Raw genomic sequence first — 17,401 nt, forward strand, 5'->3', positions numbered from 1 at the left:
AGCTACTTGGGCATAGCATTCCGATCTCCTGGAGGACGGAGAGCCTGCATTCTACTCCAGGGTGGAAATAGCACTCTGGCAGAAAGCAAGCAGACACACTCATGAGGGTTGGAAACCCTGATACTTTCTTAGGCTGTGAAATCCAATGGCTGAATTGTACGCAGGGTCACAAGTGTACCATCGACTCTTGGGCTTTGCCAGGAAACTTGGAAAAAACCCTCATGTTAAATGTTGGAAATATTGATTTGGTCTATTCAGAAGGGACTAATTGGTTCTTTTGGACAGAGGACTTATATTTAAAAGTTGGTTTTTAGAGAGAAAGTCTTATTAATAGAACGTACTGGCAACCCAATGAGTCACACGAGAAAGACTGCCGCAGCTGTAGACTTCCTGAGAGAAAGCCCAGGACCTAAAGTTCCTTGGAGATGCACTGTGCTCATCAGCCTGTGTTGAATTTGAGAACCGCAAGGTTTTCTCCCCAAATCTAATCTACTCATCACAAAGAACCAGACTCCATGACAAAGAGCAAAAACCCTTCTGGCTCATAGCTGCAGAGGATAAAATGATCAATCTGGCTTAAAGAGGCCCAGATAATTTAAAATAGGTAGGTCCCTTGGGCATATCTTATTGAAAAGAACCAAGAGATCTTCCACTGTCCACACACACACACACACACACACACACATACAGAGAGAGAGACAGAGAGATTCCATCTCTGCTTAGATCCATCTTCCAGATGTAGAGGAGCTAGGTGGGTGACGACATGGGGTTTGGTCATTGAAGTAAAAAGTATTCACTATTCAGTCAGGGATAACAGGAAAAGGCAAGGACAGGCCAGAGGGAAGTGTGTATATGTGACCTCAATAACTCCACAGAAGGCCTCTCTTACTTGCAATGGTACAGCTGATCCTGCCTCTCCCAGCCCCGATGCAGGTACAGTCCCAGATCATGGAATCTTTAGGGCGCTCATAAGTGTCACCCACTTTGTAAGTGTTCCCAGTGTATTTGTCAAAGCAAGTCTCTTCAGCTGTGGAAAGGGGAAAAAAAAAAAGTCCATGTGAGTCTCACACACATACATGGCGACTCTGAAACTTAAGAGAGACAAGTTTTTAAGTTAGGCTTTAATAAAACCAGAGCTCTTGACCTTTGGCCAGCTCTCAGCGGTTCCCTTATTTATAATGTAAAGAGTTCCCAGGAAAAAGCCACACCCTGTGACCAGCTGAGTTGCAGAGGAAAGATTCCAAATTCCAGTCTCAAACCAGGGAAATCAATTCAAGGGTCACAAGGGACACAAACAGTTTGAAGGTTGCCGGCCTCCCAGCAGTGGCTGGCCTTTGTCAGCCCCACTGAAACATTTGTCCTGTACCCTCCCTCAGCAGCCTCTCTGAAGGGACTGCTGTAGCTCACCGGAAGCGTATCAAGGGGCTTCAGGAGTCTCCGAAGTGGTAGTGGGTTGTTGTTTTTGTTTTTTTCACGGAACTGCAGCTAACAAATCACTTTACAACCCAGTGCCTCAAAGCAACTTCTGGCCCATAATTGGGAGCCAAAAGATCCGAGATCACTTTCTAATAAATTAAACTTTTATAAGCAAACTTTTATAAGTTTTCTTTTTGAAGGGAGACACGCAAAACCTCTCATTTTCTAATCAAAAGCTCCAAGAGAATAAAAAGGCGGCTTTGGAGACTCGTGTGGATTACATTTGTTTTAGAGGTAAGAGCATGTGAAAAGCCAGTGCAAGAAGTCTAATAAGAGGGAATTACAAGCGACTGGAGCAGGGAGGAGGAGAAGGCAAATGTGGTTTTACTTAGAGCATCATCTCTGCCAGGGCCCAGACTGCCTTCCACTTACGCTCAGGCTTGCTCTCGCAGTTAAAACCCCGGCTTCCTCCATAGCAGGTACAAACCAGGGCGTTGCCTAGGTAGGTCCGTTCCCACTGCTGATTTATCTGATAGTGCTTCCCATTGTCAAAACAGCCAGCTGCGAAGAATTGATGGGGAAAGTTATTAACAGTTCCATCCCTCCCTCTCTTTTTTCCCCTACAAAACTACTGAATTTTGCCAACTGACTTGGTGAGCCTGCACAAACAAAAAAACTCTTAAAAGCAATATTCCACTAAAGTTCAGATGTGGAAACTAGCTAATCAAAGATTTAAGCATTGTTTATGTAGATGGATGTTTAGGGGTTTTTTCCTTCTTATCTTTTAACTTGGGTAAAAGTTATACAATGACGTCATGTCCTTATGGGCAGGGGAACTACCTCAGCAGACTTGAAACACTCTGAGAGGCCAGAAATAGAAATTACTTTTAAATCCTGAGGGCTTCAATACTCTTAACAACAACAACAAAAAGACAAGAAAGAAAACTTAAGTTGGGTGTCTTGATGACTATGCCAATAACCCCAGCTCTGTAGAAACTGAGGCAGAAGAATTGCTCCCAAGTTGAACACACAAGCCTGGACAACACAGGAGAATGCCAGGCTAGCTTAGGCTACAGTGTGAGATCATGGCAAAAAAAAAAAAAAAAAAAAAAAAAGAAAAAAAAAAGAAAAGAAAAGAAAAGAAAAGAAAAAGAAAAAAAGGAGGGAGAACTTTTAAATTTTCCTCTAGCCCAAGATAAAGGAAGAGTGTGTCTCTGAAAAACTGGAAGAGAAATGGCTATCCTTGCTCTTGGGGAAAGAATCCTAGGCTACCCCCCCCCCCCCAAAGCACTGAGCCAACTAACATCTCTTTCAAGTTGGTAAGAAACTACCTATTTAGATAGTCTCACCTCCTCCCCGTGTTAAATATTTAACCAGCTATTTGCTGATAAAGAAAATAAGGATCAGGGGAACCACAATAATCTCTGATGTAAAATTTGTAAGTTCGTGTCTCTTTTCTCTTTCACACGTTTTGGTTCCTGGAAGGGCGAACTGAAGGTGTAGAATTTGTTAGCGCACTTGAGGGGAAGAACAGACGGTCCCTACCTCCACTTCACCAGCAACCAGCCTGTTCAGACCTAAGCCTTTTGTGTCCACAGCTGGTTTCCCTCGATAAAGCGCGCACTCACACACGTTCGCACAGCCACGCACGCGCGCAAAAACTTTAGCCACAACTTGAGCGGGCGCTTGAGGACCAACCCATCCCTGCCGCCGGCCGGTTTGAACCAGACTGTCGGTACTCACGCTTGCTCTGACTGACAGCCACCGGGGATTGAGGCTGCACGATTTGCTGAGCCTGCCTCTTGCTCTTCCCGGCTTCGGTGCAGCGCACCGAGGTCCCCAGGCACAGGACTGCCAGCAGCAGCAGCCGCCCGGGTCCCGGACCCCTGAGCATCTTGAGTGGATGGGAGGAGAGTCGCCCTCCCCAGGAGGCAAGTGGCCACGAACTGTGGGTCCCCTCGCAGCCTGCGGGAAAAGTCCTGAGGTGGGGACGCCGGTAAGGAGATGGAAGGAGAGGACCAGAAGTTGTCCGGCTCACACCCTGGGCTCCTTTTCTCCCCCTGTGCAGCGCAGCGGGTGCGAGCGGTTGAGCCCCAAGAGCAGAGGCTTATATGGGACAGTACCTTCCCGCCCCCCACGAGGCCCTGCGCGCCGGGGAGGAGGGTCCGGTCCGACTCCTCCCGCCCCTCCTGCCGCCGCAGCCGCCGCCGACCGCGCGCCTATTGGCCCAGAGTCCGGGTGACGTCACGGGGTACGGTGGGTTCGCCCCGAACAAAAGAGATGCTGATCTCCCGCCAGGTCTGGGACTAGAGAACTTTTTTCCCCTTTCTGGTTTCCTTTGCGGTCGTCAAACTTTTGGGAGGAGGATTGGGGGTAGGGATGGGAAACGGCTGTAAAGTGATGTAGACTCGAAGGAAAGGGAGGGAGGGGCTGGAGCCTAAGGAAGCCTGGGGTGGTAAGGCTTACCCCCCTCATCTCTTAACTTTTTTTTTTTTAAATTGGTGGCTGTGGTGGTGTTTGAGAACATTGCGTCACCTCTGAGAAAAGTCTGTGCACACCAGAGTGTATTTTGTGGGAAGGGAAAAAGTCATAAAGTGGCCACCACCTTGTCCCTGTAGGAATCCAAACTTCACTTTTGCAGCCCCGGGGCGGGGCGGCTCCTTCTGGGTGCTTTTCCTGGGTCCTGGGCGCCGCCTAGGGTCCCCTATCTTTGCCTTTATGGTGTTAGGTAGGCTCAGACCTCGGTTTCTCCACGCAGTACCTGCCAGGTTTCAAGGAAGAGCCTGGGAGAGAGTGAGCGCGTGGCAGAGGTGACCCCCTTCCCTGAGCTTCCACAGCCCTCGGTTCCGCGCGGCGCTCTACAGATTCCAGAGAAACTCACAGGACCAAGTTTCTCTCTAAGAGGAAGCAACAGAAAGTTTCTTTTCTAAGTCGTGAAGCACAGTTTTCCTTTCCTGGGGATGGGGTGCCCGTTTCTTTTAAAAGGGCAGTAGTGAACAGCTTAAGAAGGGGAAAAGTTGAACTGGCTGATGAAGGGGGGCGGGGGGACCCTTCCCGTCCATGCCACGTTCACTGGGCCATCTGCACTCAAACCTAGGTGGCCTCTGAAGGGGGAGTTGGGGTGAGGATGGGTACAAAGATTTAATGTCTTGCCTCCCTCCAGACTTTACCCCGAATCCCCTTGCATGTGTCCGGGCGTTTATTTTATTTTATTTTATTTTATTTTCAGACTTCGCAGTCATGGCAGAATTCCACTATCCACCCCTCCCCCGCTGCCAGATTTTTTATATTTCAATTGTTATCTGCTCCAAGAATGTATAAAGTTCCACTGAAAATTCTCTGGACTTCCTACACTACTGAAGTTGAAAAGGGAATAGGAGACGTCCCCCTGAAGCCAGCAGCTCTAACACGTTGGTCTTTTTTTTTTTTTTTTTTTTAACCTTTCAGACACACACAAGCCCAGTTGCTTTGGTAGGGCTTCAAAAAGACCTTCAAGAAGCCCACTATTTTCAGAGTAGCAGATCCGAACCCCAAACTTGGCTTTCTCCCTCGGTTAGGCGCATGGTCTCCTTTGCTTTGAGAACATATTAAAGCTACTAGCTAGCAAAATATGTTGTTTGTACCAGGTTCTTGGATAATTTGAATTTGTGTGCTTTATAAAATCCTCAACACATTAAAGACACAAAATTAACATTTATCTTTATTGATGTAAAGAACTAAAAACAAAACAAACACACACACACACACACACAAAAAAAACCCACAGCAAATACCAGTTTCTTACAAGCAGTGTAAAATAAGTCAAGAATCTTTGTGACCAACACTCAGGGTTGAACCAGTGCCATACATTCCCCCAAATTTAGAATCCCGTCTGAGTTAGTTTTTTTGGAATTTCTCATCATCCCTTGACAAAACGGTTTTCTCTTTCAGATATAAAAGGGCTCCTTGTAAAACAGTGAACTTCTGGGAAGTGCTCTCTCCAGGGGGGGAGAAGGATACCTGGAAATCAGGATGCTTGCTAGATAAACCCGAAGGGAAGGCTTTCCACAAATATGGTAGATTCTGGAGGAAGGAAATAAGTGGTTAGAAAAGAATTTTGTCACAAAAATATGATAGTTTGGTGTATTTACCGTACTCAAAATACTTTAAAATAATATACTTATTGGAAAGGTTTGTGGGGAACCCACTTTACATTTCAGAAGAAAGTTTTCTCTTTCAGTCCCATAGAAAATGTCTCTGGTGGCCCACAAGCAGAAATATTTGGCTGAATTTTATAGGAATGCTTTGACTTGAAAGTTGTGTTTTGGTTTTGATTTGGGACATGGAGATATTTTCTTAATTAAGGTAAACTGGCCCTGCTACGGTAGCCTTCCCCCATCCAGATCTCTTCCAATTCAAGTCGATTATCTCTAACTCAGAGGTAATGAAATCTTAAAGACTACAGTTGGGGGTCAGGGAGCTGGAGAGATGACTCAATGGTTAGAGCACAGGCTGCTCTTCCAGGGGACCCAGGTTCTGTTCCCAGCAACCACATGACCATGACCACCCACAACCATCTGTAACTCTAATTCTAGGGAATCAGTTGAAATTATACCTCACCAAACTCTTGGGTTTTTGTTTTGGGTGTTTTTGTTGTTGCTACTGTTGTTGGTTTGTTTTGGAGGGATTGTTTTGTTTTGTTTGTTTGATTCTTTTGTTTGTAGTACTTTTAGCATTCTCTGGTTTTATTTCAAAGACCTAATCCTAAATTGCAACAACAGAGCATCCTCATTTCTTAGTTTTTCTAGGAGGAAGTTGGCCTGAATTCAGTATACTGGTGGCTTCTCTTTGCCCATCAGCTCCTTGGGGGCACTAGCTGTCTGTGTGTGGCGGTATAAATGTGACCAAGACACATCTAAGCATGAAGGACCATGCCTTGCCTTGCTTCCCCCTGTAATTGCCAGGATGGCAGGATTTCCCCAGTGAGTTTCTGACAACTTAAAATTTCACTGGGGAAAAGAGAACGCATACATCTGTGGGGTACGTTCTTCAGATGTTGGCTGTCGGAGGGAGACGGTCAAGAGTGTGTGTGGTAGAGAGCTTGAGCTGGTTTGACTTCTTTTGAGTTAAAGTCGTAGTTGGGTGAAGAGCAAAGATAATTTATTAGACCCACTCACTCAGGACTGAAATAGAAACAGCTCACGGGATAAGCTTTAAGGGTAAAGTTTTATGTTCTAAGCATTTGGCGGTTGTTGTTTTTTTTTTTTTAAGACTAATAAACATTATAGGCAATATCCCTACTGACCAAATTGCTTGCCTACTGGGGGAGGGGAACTCCTGATAAGAACATCTGGACTTCAAAGAATACAATTGGGTGACAGTGGCTGGGTTTTTTTTTTTTTTTTTTTTTTTTTTTCCTGAAAATCTTTGGCCTTTATCCTCCTATTAATCTCTGAGTCCTGCCAGGGGAAGTCTTTGGCTGGGTGACCTTAAAACTTTCAGCCACCGGACCGTGTAGCGTGTTTATAAATGTCCTGATTTTTCTATCGTTGAGTTGGACGGAGATAGATTACAATTGTTTTGTTTATTTTGGTTTTTAGGGTTTGGAGAGGGACATAGTTTGCTGTTGTTTTGTTTTTGTCTTTGCATGAAATCCTTCCTTCTTTTTCTCCTTAAAACAGCCACGTTTGCAAAACTGCTGCTCATTTAGCACAGGTGTAGAAAAAGCATTAGCTGCCCCGTGGGTAGGCCGTGTGGAGAGAGAGTCTGAGCAGTTTGTCCAGACTTGACAGGAAGAAGCTGGCAACTAGGGAGCAAATGTTTGATAACGGTTTTAAATTATGCTGTGAAAGCTGGCTAATTTTAACTTAATAAGCATTTTATTTATATTTGAAGATGCTTTTTAAAAAAATCAGCACTTTAAAAAGCCTTAATCCATGCCTTTTGCTCCTTAACGGGAATACTCTTCTCTCATTAGAATGACGTAACTCCCGAAGGCTTTGCAAAGGAGTCCACTTCATCTAGTAAAACGGAAAGAACTTCTGTGCAACTGGACCACTTCACCAGGCTGTCTCTACTTCCCAAGACTGGCAGCATGTGGTTGGGAAATCTTTATATTTATTGTTGATTCTTTCTCCAGTTTGACTTTATCTTATGTTGGCAACATGATTTTAAACCCAATTTTGTTCTGTTGGCAATTTGTTTTGGAAGGTTGACGTAAAAGGAGAAAAAAAAAAACTTGAAAGATTTTTTTCATATTTAAATTATTTTCATTTTCTTAATCACCACGTATTACAGATTTCTCGTATGCAACTGATCATGAAGTTGCAAAAAAATGACCATGAGTATTATGCTTTAAGTAAAGATGTATGCCAATAATAGACTATTGTGATAGAGGTGTCAGTAGTCATTCTTTGCGCCTAATTAGTGGTGACAAATTAAGGTCACATCCAACTGAATTGTAAAGATGATGGCAAAAATATAGTTCTCTCAAAATTTACACTGAATCACAAACTAGGTTAATGCAATATATTGTTTTATTAGCTATGAAAATTTTACTTACATGGAATGGACATTTAAAAATCACTGTTTAAAACATGAAAAAGGAACACATTGTTCCCAGGCAAAGAATCATACCATTTCAATAGCTCGATAGGAAAAAATAAATAAGTAGATTTTCTTAAACACCGATCTAAGCTGTGTGACTTGCTAACAACCTGCATACGAAATTCCTCACTCGCCCATCAACAGCTGTCTCCTTTCACCGCAGAGTTAGGAATGGAACCCAGAGCCTGAAGCATGCTAATCATGTGCTCTCAGGACCAAGCTATGGCACCAGCCCCCACCGAGAATTCTCAGGAACATCCCATTGTCCTGACAAACGAGAATCTATGGCTCAGAAAATCTCTAGAATGGCATTTTCTAAGTCACCAGTCTTAAAGAAATGGTGTATCACTTCGAACTCTCTCTTTTGCAACAAAAGCACCCATAAAGCAGTTAATTGACTACAGGATATGGGAAGATGTCATGGCCAACATGAGACTAACCATCTAAGAGACGTCACACATAAAGCTATGCACTGGCTTCTGCTTGCTGATTAGGACTGTTCAGTCAAGTGGCAATCTGACTAATTTTTTGGTGGACAAGTACGGGGTCGGGGAGGGGGATTGAATCAGGGTCTTGACCACATCAAGCATACTCTGCTGAGCCCCAAGTCCCTTGTGCCTAGTTTGGGCATTTTGCAACAAATGTGAAAGACTAGGAACTCTCTCCTAGCCTGAAAGTTTGGTGGGAATGGTCTGTCTTAGAGTTGGCTTCTCGAGGCTCAGCGCTATCCTCCGTGCTACCTGGGATCGAGCACTTGGTAAATGAAGAAAATGTCTAAGGAGTGCTTTTCTGGCCACACGGAGACAACGGCCGGGGTGGGTGAGGGGGGGGTGGGGGTGGGGGAGCAGTACTCAGTACTTTGCATGTGTTATTTAACTTTGTCCTCAAAGTAACTGCCAGAAATAGATATTAACAGCCTCGTTTTACTCTCTGAGGCTCAGTGTTTAAAGATGAGACTGAGCTGGAATTTAAATTAAGGTCCCTGACATAAAATTCATGTCCTTAACCAAGACATTCACGGCTTTTTCTGAAGTGATTTTTGCCCCACATAGGTTGCAAGCAGTGTGGGAAACTATGTGGCTTTTTTACCTTAGCTCTTCCTCCAGATCCTCCTGCGTTGCTCTGCGCCCTGAGGCCTGGCCTCCTGAACTATTCAAGCCATCTGCCTGCTTGCAGGAATACAGGAGAAAAGGGGACAGGAAACGGCTTCCCCACCTCCATTCCACTCCCCGATGCCCTTCCGAGAGCAGCTTCCTGCTCCTGGAACTTGCCTTTTCTTTTTTTTTTCTTTTTTTTCTTTTTTGAGACAGGGTTTCTCTGTGTAGCCCTGGCTGTCCTGGAACTCACTTTGTAGACCAAGCTGGTCTCGAACTCAGAAATCCGCCTGCCTTTGCCTCCCGAGTGCTGGGATTAAAGCCCGGCGGAATTTGCCTTTTCAAAGTGGGGACAATATAGATCAAGATTGGTCAGCATTTGGGGTAGGGCAAGTGGGTGAGGGAATACGAAATAAATTCTTTTAAGGTAAAAAATAAAATAAAATAGAATAGAATAAAATAAGAATAAACTTCTCTAATTGTCAATTTATTCTATTAGAATTCTAATCAAATTTAATTTATCTCTAGGGATAGGGTGGGTCAGAGACAGTGCATCAGAAGATAAACAGACCCGAGGTACTCCTTCAGTAGGAAGCTCCAGCTCTCGGGAGCTCTGTCCTACCAATGGTGGCCTAGAGTGACAAAATTTTTATTTATGTCATTTTTTCTTTAAAGATTATTTATTTATTTATTTATTTATTTATTTATTTATTTATTTAATGTATGTGAGTAGACTGTCGTTTTCTTCAGCCACACGGGAAGAAAGCATTAGATCTCATTACAGATGGTTCTGAGCCACAATGTGGTTGCTGGGAATTGAACTCAGGACCTCTGGAGAAGAGCAGTTGGTACTTTTAACCACTGAGCCAACTCTCTAGCCTCTTTATTTCTTTTTAAAAGATTTTTAAATCAGATAGATATATAGATAGATAGATAGATAGATAGATAGATAGATAGATAGATAGATAGACAGACAGACAGACATAGGTATGTGCATGAAGAAGATACTCCATGGAGCTGGAGTTACAGGTGATTGTGAACTGCCCAAAATGGGGCCCTAGATACTGGGAGCTGAACTCAGATCCCCTCGAAAAGCAGTATGTTCTCTTAACTGAACTGTTTCTCCAGCCCCAAGTGTGACAATATTTCTTAGTTGCTAATTCTTGAAAGCTTAAAGCATTACTTATTTATCCATCGTTGCAACTTTGGTAACATACTTTCCCCCAAAGTCTTCCCATGAAAAAACACTTGAATTCTGTTTTCTGGTGAAACACAATCCAAATACTAGCAGTTTCTAATCATGACAGTTATACCTGGTTTAATTTTATGTGCTAACATACAGCTAAGGTACATAATTATTTTCCAAACTGAATAGTTAGTATCTGGGTATGGGTTTCCCCTTGTAGCTCTCCAGTCTGCTGCTGATCCTGTGTCCTCTAACACTATAGCTTTCCCAGAGTACAATGCTTTAGTACAGCGATCATACAGCTACAGAATGTAAATCGTGATGTGTCCACCAAATCATTTGAGTCACGCAAAGAGGTTGGAATCAGCAGGCAGGTGAGATGATGCACCCCTTTAATCTTAGCGCTGGGGAGGCAGAGGCAGGCAGATCTGTGAGTTCGAGACCAGCCTGGTCTACAGAGTGGGTTCTAGGACAGCTGGAGCTCTACAGAAAAACTCTGACAATAAACAAACAAATAAATGTGCTTCATATATCTGCAGATGCCCTGTACATAAAAGTGAAGGATGGTTTTGCTTGCATCATGCAGCGGTTACAACACAAGGTGATGTTTAGGAAGACAGCTTTTCTTTAGTACTTTGACACTTCTCACAGTGTCCTGGAGACTTTTCAACTATGATGTCTTTGTTATTTATTTATTTATTTATTTATTTATTTATTTATTTATTTTTTTTGTGAGCCATAATTTTTCTGCATTCCATCTCAAAGATACTTGATAATTTATCCTTTCTTGCAAAGCAGGCTTGTTTCTGTCAGCTGATGCCATGTTCTGCAAGATTCCTGAGACTTCATCAATAAACACAGCCAGCCTGTCTGCCTATTTTCTTCTTGCAGTCAAGCTTTGAGTAAAATAATGCAAATGTTGAAGACCCTAATGATTGAAACCACTTCAGTTTAGGAGAGCAATACAAAGTGAACACAGTGTGGAATTTTGGGTAGGTAGCATACCAATTCTGTCCCTATTTTGTCCTAAGTGACAAAAGTTGTTGTTTTTTTTTGGGGGGGGGCGGGGTTCCAGACAGGGTTTCTCTGTATAGCCCTGGCTGTCCTGGAACTCACTTTGTAGACGAGGCTGGCCTCGAACTCAGAAATCTGCCTGTCTCTGCCTCCCAGTGTCACCACTGCCCGGCATGACAAAAGATTTTGAGTTCAGGCCTGCAACATCATAAATGGGAAGCTATTTTTCTTCAGAAAACGAAAATCTTTCTCTTTTAAGTGTTCGTACTTAAAGTGTGGTGGGTTTTTTGTTTTGGTTGTCTTTGTTTGTTTGAACTGATTACAAGTGCTTAGATAAAGTTATCACTTAAACACCTGGCTCAGATAATTCAGCAAACTGTGCCTCAGGCTGCTCCCATATAGAGGGTTGGAGTATAGAGAGGAAGGTGATTAAAACATTAGAACATTTTAAAAGATGGTTTGTCGCTTTCTCTAAGATATTCCCTTCAGATTTCAGCTGCCTTTTGAGACATACACTTTGATAAGGGTTGTCATGTGTACACCACAAAGTGGGTCGCCTCTGATAAGAGTGACCAAAAGTGCTCTGGTCCTTGGTGTGACCATCCCCTCCTGTCCTGTCCCAACAACCATGAGTCAGCTCTCTGCCACTTTAAGTTAGTTTGCACTTTCCTTCTTTTTTTAAAAAAAGAATTATTTGTTTTATGTATATGAGTACAATTATAGCTGTGTTCAGACACACCAGAAGAGGGAGGGCATCAGATCCCATTACAGATGGTTGTGAGCCACCATGTGGTTGCTGGGATTTGAACTCAGGACCTTCCAAAAAGCAATTGGTGCTCTTAACCACTGAGCCATCTCTCCAGCCCTAGTTTGTATTTTCTAGTTTTATGTACCCATGGCATCTGGCTCTTTCCCTGAGGATGAATATTTTGTGATTTATCTCTGTTTATTGTATGAATAAATCATTCTTTGTATGTATGGATTTTTTTCTTGGATAAATATCTAGTAATGAAATTGTTCAAATCATTTACTATGTGAATTTTTTTCCTAGCATTTTGAGACATCGTCCTCACTTTGTTGTATTCCTCTGGCGGTCACCATCAGTGCACGGCGCCCAGCTCTTAACATCTTGTTGCACGGAATGGTTGCTTCATGTGAGGGAACAATTTGTTCCCTCTCCCATGTGAGCAGTTACCAAGGGGGCTCCTGTGTTACCAGCAGTTTAAATTTACTAGTCAACAACTGGGAAAAAAATATCCTTTTTGGCACCATACTTCAGCTATAATTTGGGATTGTATTATGTTTTTTTTTAATTTAGCATTTATTGTGTGTATCCGTATCTGTGTGGGAGCATGAACGCCATGGCACACCTATGGAGATCAGAGGACAACCCTTAAGAATTACTTCTTTCCTACAAAGTGGGTCCCAGGATTAGATTCAGGTTGTAAGGTCTAACTAACTACAGGCACATGTTTACCCATTGATCTCTTTTGACAACCCATGGATTCTACATTTTCAGAAAGTCTATTTTGTGGTGCTTTCATTTGGAGTCCAGTAAAATGTGTTACTTTCGGCAGTTTTTCAGTACATAAAGTTATTTTAATATTCCCTGTTTTGCTTATCCAGTATTACATCATTTTCTATCAGCCCACTGTTTGAAAACAAATTCTATTTCTCTTGAGGCATGATGTCAAAGATTGAAATTGGAAAAAAAGCTTAGTTGAAAGCCAATGAGGGAAAAGACACTACAGGAAATAAATACTATAACCATGGCTTGGTAGGTGTTCAATTTAATGATTATCAAGCTAATTGGCAGGTAATGATAGTGTCTGTTATTGTCTAATGTGATTAGTATGTAAATAAAGTGATACCAATTAGTTTCTATGTGAAGTTGCTACTCATGGCTCTGAGCATTCTGGCCATTCTAATGTTTGCCCTCCTCATCATGGTCCTACTTTAGCATTTCTCTATGTAGACCTGTATTTATTGCAGCTCTCAAAATTTTCATTGATGTTTTTCTCCCAAACAGTACTATCATGTGTTTAATGGAGGGCATTGACTTCATTCTTTCCAGGAAATCTTTTGTTCCTCACATTACATATATATTTTTTAAAGATTTATTTATTTATTATATGTAAGCACACTGTAGCTGTCCTCATATAGTCCAGAAGAGGGCATCAGATTTCATTACGGATGGTTTTGAGCCACCATGTGGTTGCTGGAATTTGAACTCGGGACCTTCGGAAGAGCAGTTGGCGCTCTTAACCACTGAGCCATCTCTCTAGCCCACATTACATATTTTTAAGGGGGATGGCAGCGACTCCCAGATGTCTACCTAGAGCAGTCTCTTCTGGGCAAGTCTTCTCACGCACAGTTGACTTCCTTTATGGCCTCCCTGGTAGTTAGATACACAGTAGACATCATCCGCATCAGTGGAATGTGAGAAGTGACATGTTTCAGATCTGGGTTGGGGAAGTCATTCCACACTGTGCCTCCTCCAGTTCATTCTCACCAGCAGAAATGCAGACATGGCTGACATCCAGCATTTACCGTAAAGACGATGAAAATGTTTTGGAAACGATTTTGGCTCTGAAACACCCTGGTGAGCAGAACTTGACCAGTGACCTGGATCATTCACTTTGGGACTGTTGTCTGAAACAGAAATAGACATTTTATTCATGAAGTCCCTGTAGGCACATCTGTTACGGAGCCATGCTTTTACAGGAGGCTTTGCCTCCCTTAGCTTCCCTTTTCTGCAGTTGCTAGCTTTGTCTTGATGTTGACACCTCTGTACCACAGCCTTCTCTTTCTCCCTTTTCATATACACATACACTAGAATTATAGTTTCTATGCCAAACTCCTCTAATGTTTTGCTATTTCCTGCTGAGAGGTAAATGTAGACTGCCCAATAAATATTTTCGAGTCCCTGCTAAGAATACTAGTACAGTCAAAGGATTTTTCTCCCCTCAAATCTACTTGTTGAAACCCTTATCAGTCATAACCTCACATTGGGACCTTAATGGGAAGCAGAGTCTTTAAAGAAGCAATTAAGTTACAAGTTTCTTAAGGCAAGCCCTGATTCTATGTGACTGTTGTCCTTATGAAAAGGGCAGAATTGTCAGTGAGCTGTCTGAACTCTACAGCTTGGTCTTGATGTTGCCTCATGACTCCAGACTCCAGCAAGGCTGCTACACAAACCTCCACAACAGCTGTAACCAAAGCACCTGGAAACTTAGTCATGCCACCTGGGGAGAAGGAGAAAGAGTGTCTGGCCAAAGGGGGTCTGGAATTTGAAGGGAAAGAAGGACTTTACAGTAAGAAATGGTAATACAAGCTCTGAAGACATATTTAAACTTAAATAGGGGACCAGTGAGTAACATAGAGTCCAGGCAGACTTTGGAAGAAAGGGTCAGTGTTTCCACAGATGACTCAGGGGTCAGTGCTTGCTTAGAACCTTGGAGGAGCCCATAATACTTTCTTTTTTAATACAGACTCTCACTATTTAGTCTTGGCTGTCCTGGAACTCACTTTGTAGATCTGGCTTACCTAGAATTCAGAAAGAGACCCACCTGCCTCTGCCTCTGCCTCTGCCTCTGCCTCTGCCTCTGCCTCTGCCTCTGCCTCTGCCTCTGCCTCTGCCTCTGCCTCTGCCTCTGCCTCTGCCTCTGCCTCTGCCTCTGCCTCTGCCTCTGCCTCTGCCTCTGCCTCTGCCTCCTCAGTGTTGAGATTAAAAAGCATTCACAGCCAGACCCAGCTTCCACAATATTTTTAAGAGGGAATTCTGCTCAAGGAGGAAAAAGATCAGTGGTGAATATTGATGCCTTAAAAGAAAAAAAACATAAAACAAAACAAAGAAAAGAATAAGATCACAAGAAATCTAATAAATCCAAAGAAGAATATATGTAAGCCTGGTACAATGAAGAACCAGTTTGAAGGTGGCTTGATATGGATTGATTATTATTCACTGGACAATTTAACGAAGCACTTGGAAGAAGCCCTTTTCCATAAGGAGATCCCTGTGACATCTAGGATCTCTCAGATGCCAGAGCTGGGCAGATTTATTCTGGTCTTTGAGTCATTTCTAAAGCCAAAGTGACAATAACAAGCCTCTATTCTGCAGTCTCTGGAGTCTCAGGTCTAAAATGCTGAACAAAATTTGATGGCATAGATCTCGAGTTCTTGGTTCTATCTCAATTACAACCTCTCCACAGTCTTTGAGGCCATAACACAAATGTAGGAGTAACTTTCTGCTGCCCAAATCGACTGCTATAGTAAACCAAAATGATATTAACCCTTGCCACTTGTGCTGTTGATAGTTCTGTAACCTTTTGAGTCTTGATAGTGGGAACTAGTAGAAGATAATGAAGGCTAAACAGTTTGTGACATCCAAGCGATGTGGCATTCATCAAGATGGTTCTTAGGCCCCACCTGTAACGACTGCTCATTCATGGCACTTAAGAGATTTGGCAGCTCCAAAGGAAGGCCAGAACATGAGTATAGATGACATTGCCTTATATTAAGATGACTCATTGCCTGGATTCATTTGGATGAGTTTTGAGGCTGCACACAGGATGTTGTAGCAGGTTCCTAGAGGGCCACCTGAAGGAACTCAGTGGAGTAAATCTCTCCCCTGATGACTACCACATTGCAAAACGGCAGAGGTGGCAATGTCAGCAAAGGATGAGTCCTTTGATCTTGATGCTGCCCCTGGACCATCTCTGCCCATTAGAATTCAGTGACTTGTGCCCAGTTTGAGCCTATCAAGAAAGTGTTTACTCAGTAGTGCCTATGATAGCATATCCACAATACAGACCAATGTAAGATACTCTCCACTGACGACTGAGTCTGGTTATAAGAATCAAAGTAGTGGAGATTTCTTCTCATAAGCAACTCATAGCCACGTGTTCATGGATAGACCTTAAAGCTCCAGATGACTGAGTAGTAAAGACCCTGGAAGAAGAAGTCTAACCTCAGGCTCTCCTTCATTATCTATATCCTCAAAAGAAAATAATTGATGTATTTTGTTCTATTGTGTTTTCTGCCAATTACTATGTATAGAATTGACTCTTCATGTTAGTCCTACTCATGAATAGCCAACCAAGTCACTTGGTGATGGCAAACTCAACAGTTGAATTTTAATTCTCATCTTTAGTTTCTTCTGAACTGTGTAGATGTGAATTTCCAAATCTTGTAAGTTGGCTTTTTATTGCATGGTAGATACTCTAGGACTACACACAACCCAGCAAGCAAGATGACCAGACTACAGTCTAGAAACTTTCAAGTTAAAAGGAACATGTTACCGTTAGCTGATTGAGCCATGCCTGTCAGAGAGCCTCTCTCCCTTCCCCAGGAATGAGAGGTGAAGCAGGAGTCTGCAGCTATGCTGATGTGTATATAGTGAAGAAGATTGGAGTTCTTTCTGTAGAGTTCCTGTGGACCGGTAACTGGAGCAGGACACTCACCAACTGAGCACTCACCTTGTCAAAAGAATGTCTTCCAATTGCCTTTGATTCTGCATCCTTTATAATATCCAAAAGTAAAGCCATTGCATCAGGATTCAAAGCAGTTTTTAGAAAGCAAACATGATTTCTCTATCTTACAACTGCTTTCTCTTGGTTATTTTGAAGACATAGTTCTTGAATTAAAAAATATGCCTTATCTAGGTTAAGGGAGGAATTTTATAATCATCACTTCTAAATATAAAGCATACATTTTTATAACAGTCAAATCTAAGAACCCAAATAATGAGAAACAAGAATTACCAAGACACTTGTTTAAACTAAATATTTTTAACTATGCTTTGGCTTAGATAGATTTTTTTTTTCTTTTCTCTTTTTTGTTAGGTCTCTGAGTTAAAAGGACAACATGAGGCCAGGACAGATGAGAAACTTGTCCTACCAAGATGTGATGAGCAGTCATGCAAACAAGAATTGTTCGCTTTCTTGGAAAATTGAAAATAACCAAAACTGATTCCTCAATGCTCAAATATCTCGATGTGCCCAGATCATCAGAACGTTTAAGGAGCAAAGCAATTCTAGCTACTAGTTCAGAAACCAGAAGGGATAACTAATGGTTATCTCTTGAAGGTATCCATGTTATAAAGGTA

The 17,401-nt window shown here is 42.5% G+C and overlaps 1 protein-coding gene, 1 long non-coding RNA gene and 1 pseudogene across 16 annotated transcripts in view; 2 read left to right on the plus strand and 1 right to left on the minus strand.

Annotated features, from left to right (window-relative positions):
* Positions 1-3,608, minus strand: part of Fn1 (fibronectin 1) — a 67,808-nt gene extending 64,200 nt beyond the window's left edge. For 8 of the 15 annotated variants that reach the window (XM_017315848.2, XM_017315837.2, XM_030248098.1 and 5 more), the window contains exons 1-3: positions 3,160-3,608; positions 1,849-1,977; positions 890-1,027 (exon numbers count right to left, since the gene is read on the minus strand). In XM_017315848.2, the coding sequence (XP_017171337.1) occupies positions 890-1,027; positions 1,849-1,977; positions 3,160-3,310 (418 nt within the window). In that variant the 5' untranslated portion in view covers positions 3,311-3,608. The remainder of the gene's footprint in view (positions 1-889; positions 1,028-1,848; positions 1,978-3,159) is intronic. The other 7 variants (NM_001276413.1, NM_001276411.1, NM_001276410.1 and 4 more) reach the window with 1 other exon arrangement.
* Positions 3,609-3,662: 54 nt separating this feature from the next.
* Apol7d (apolipoprotein L 7d) lies at positions 3,663-13,171 on the plus strand. Its single transcript, NR_040308.1, has 4 exons — positions 3,663-3,714; positions 7,373-7,494; positions 11,080-11,273; positions 12,347-13,171. It is a non-coding gene; the product is annotated as an apolipoprotein L 7d (long non-coding RNA).
* On the plus strand, positions 15,097-16,234 carry Gm19003 (predicted gene, 19003; annotated as a pseudogene).

The sequence above is a fragment of the Mus musculus genome, chromosome 1 (genome assembly GCF_000001635.26).
Source record: "Mus musculus strain C57BL/6J chromosome 1, GRCm38.p6 C57BL/6J".
Classification (NCBI taxonomy): domain Eukaryota; kingdom Metazoa; phylum Chordata; class Mammalia; order Rodentia; family Muridae; genus Mus; species Mus musculus.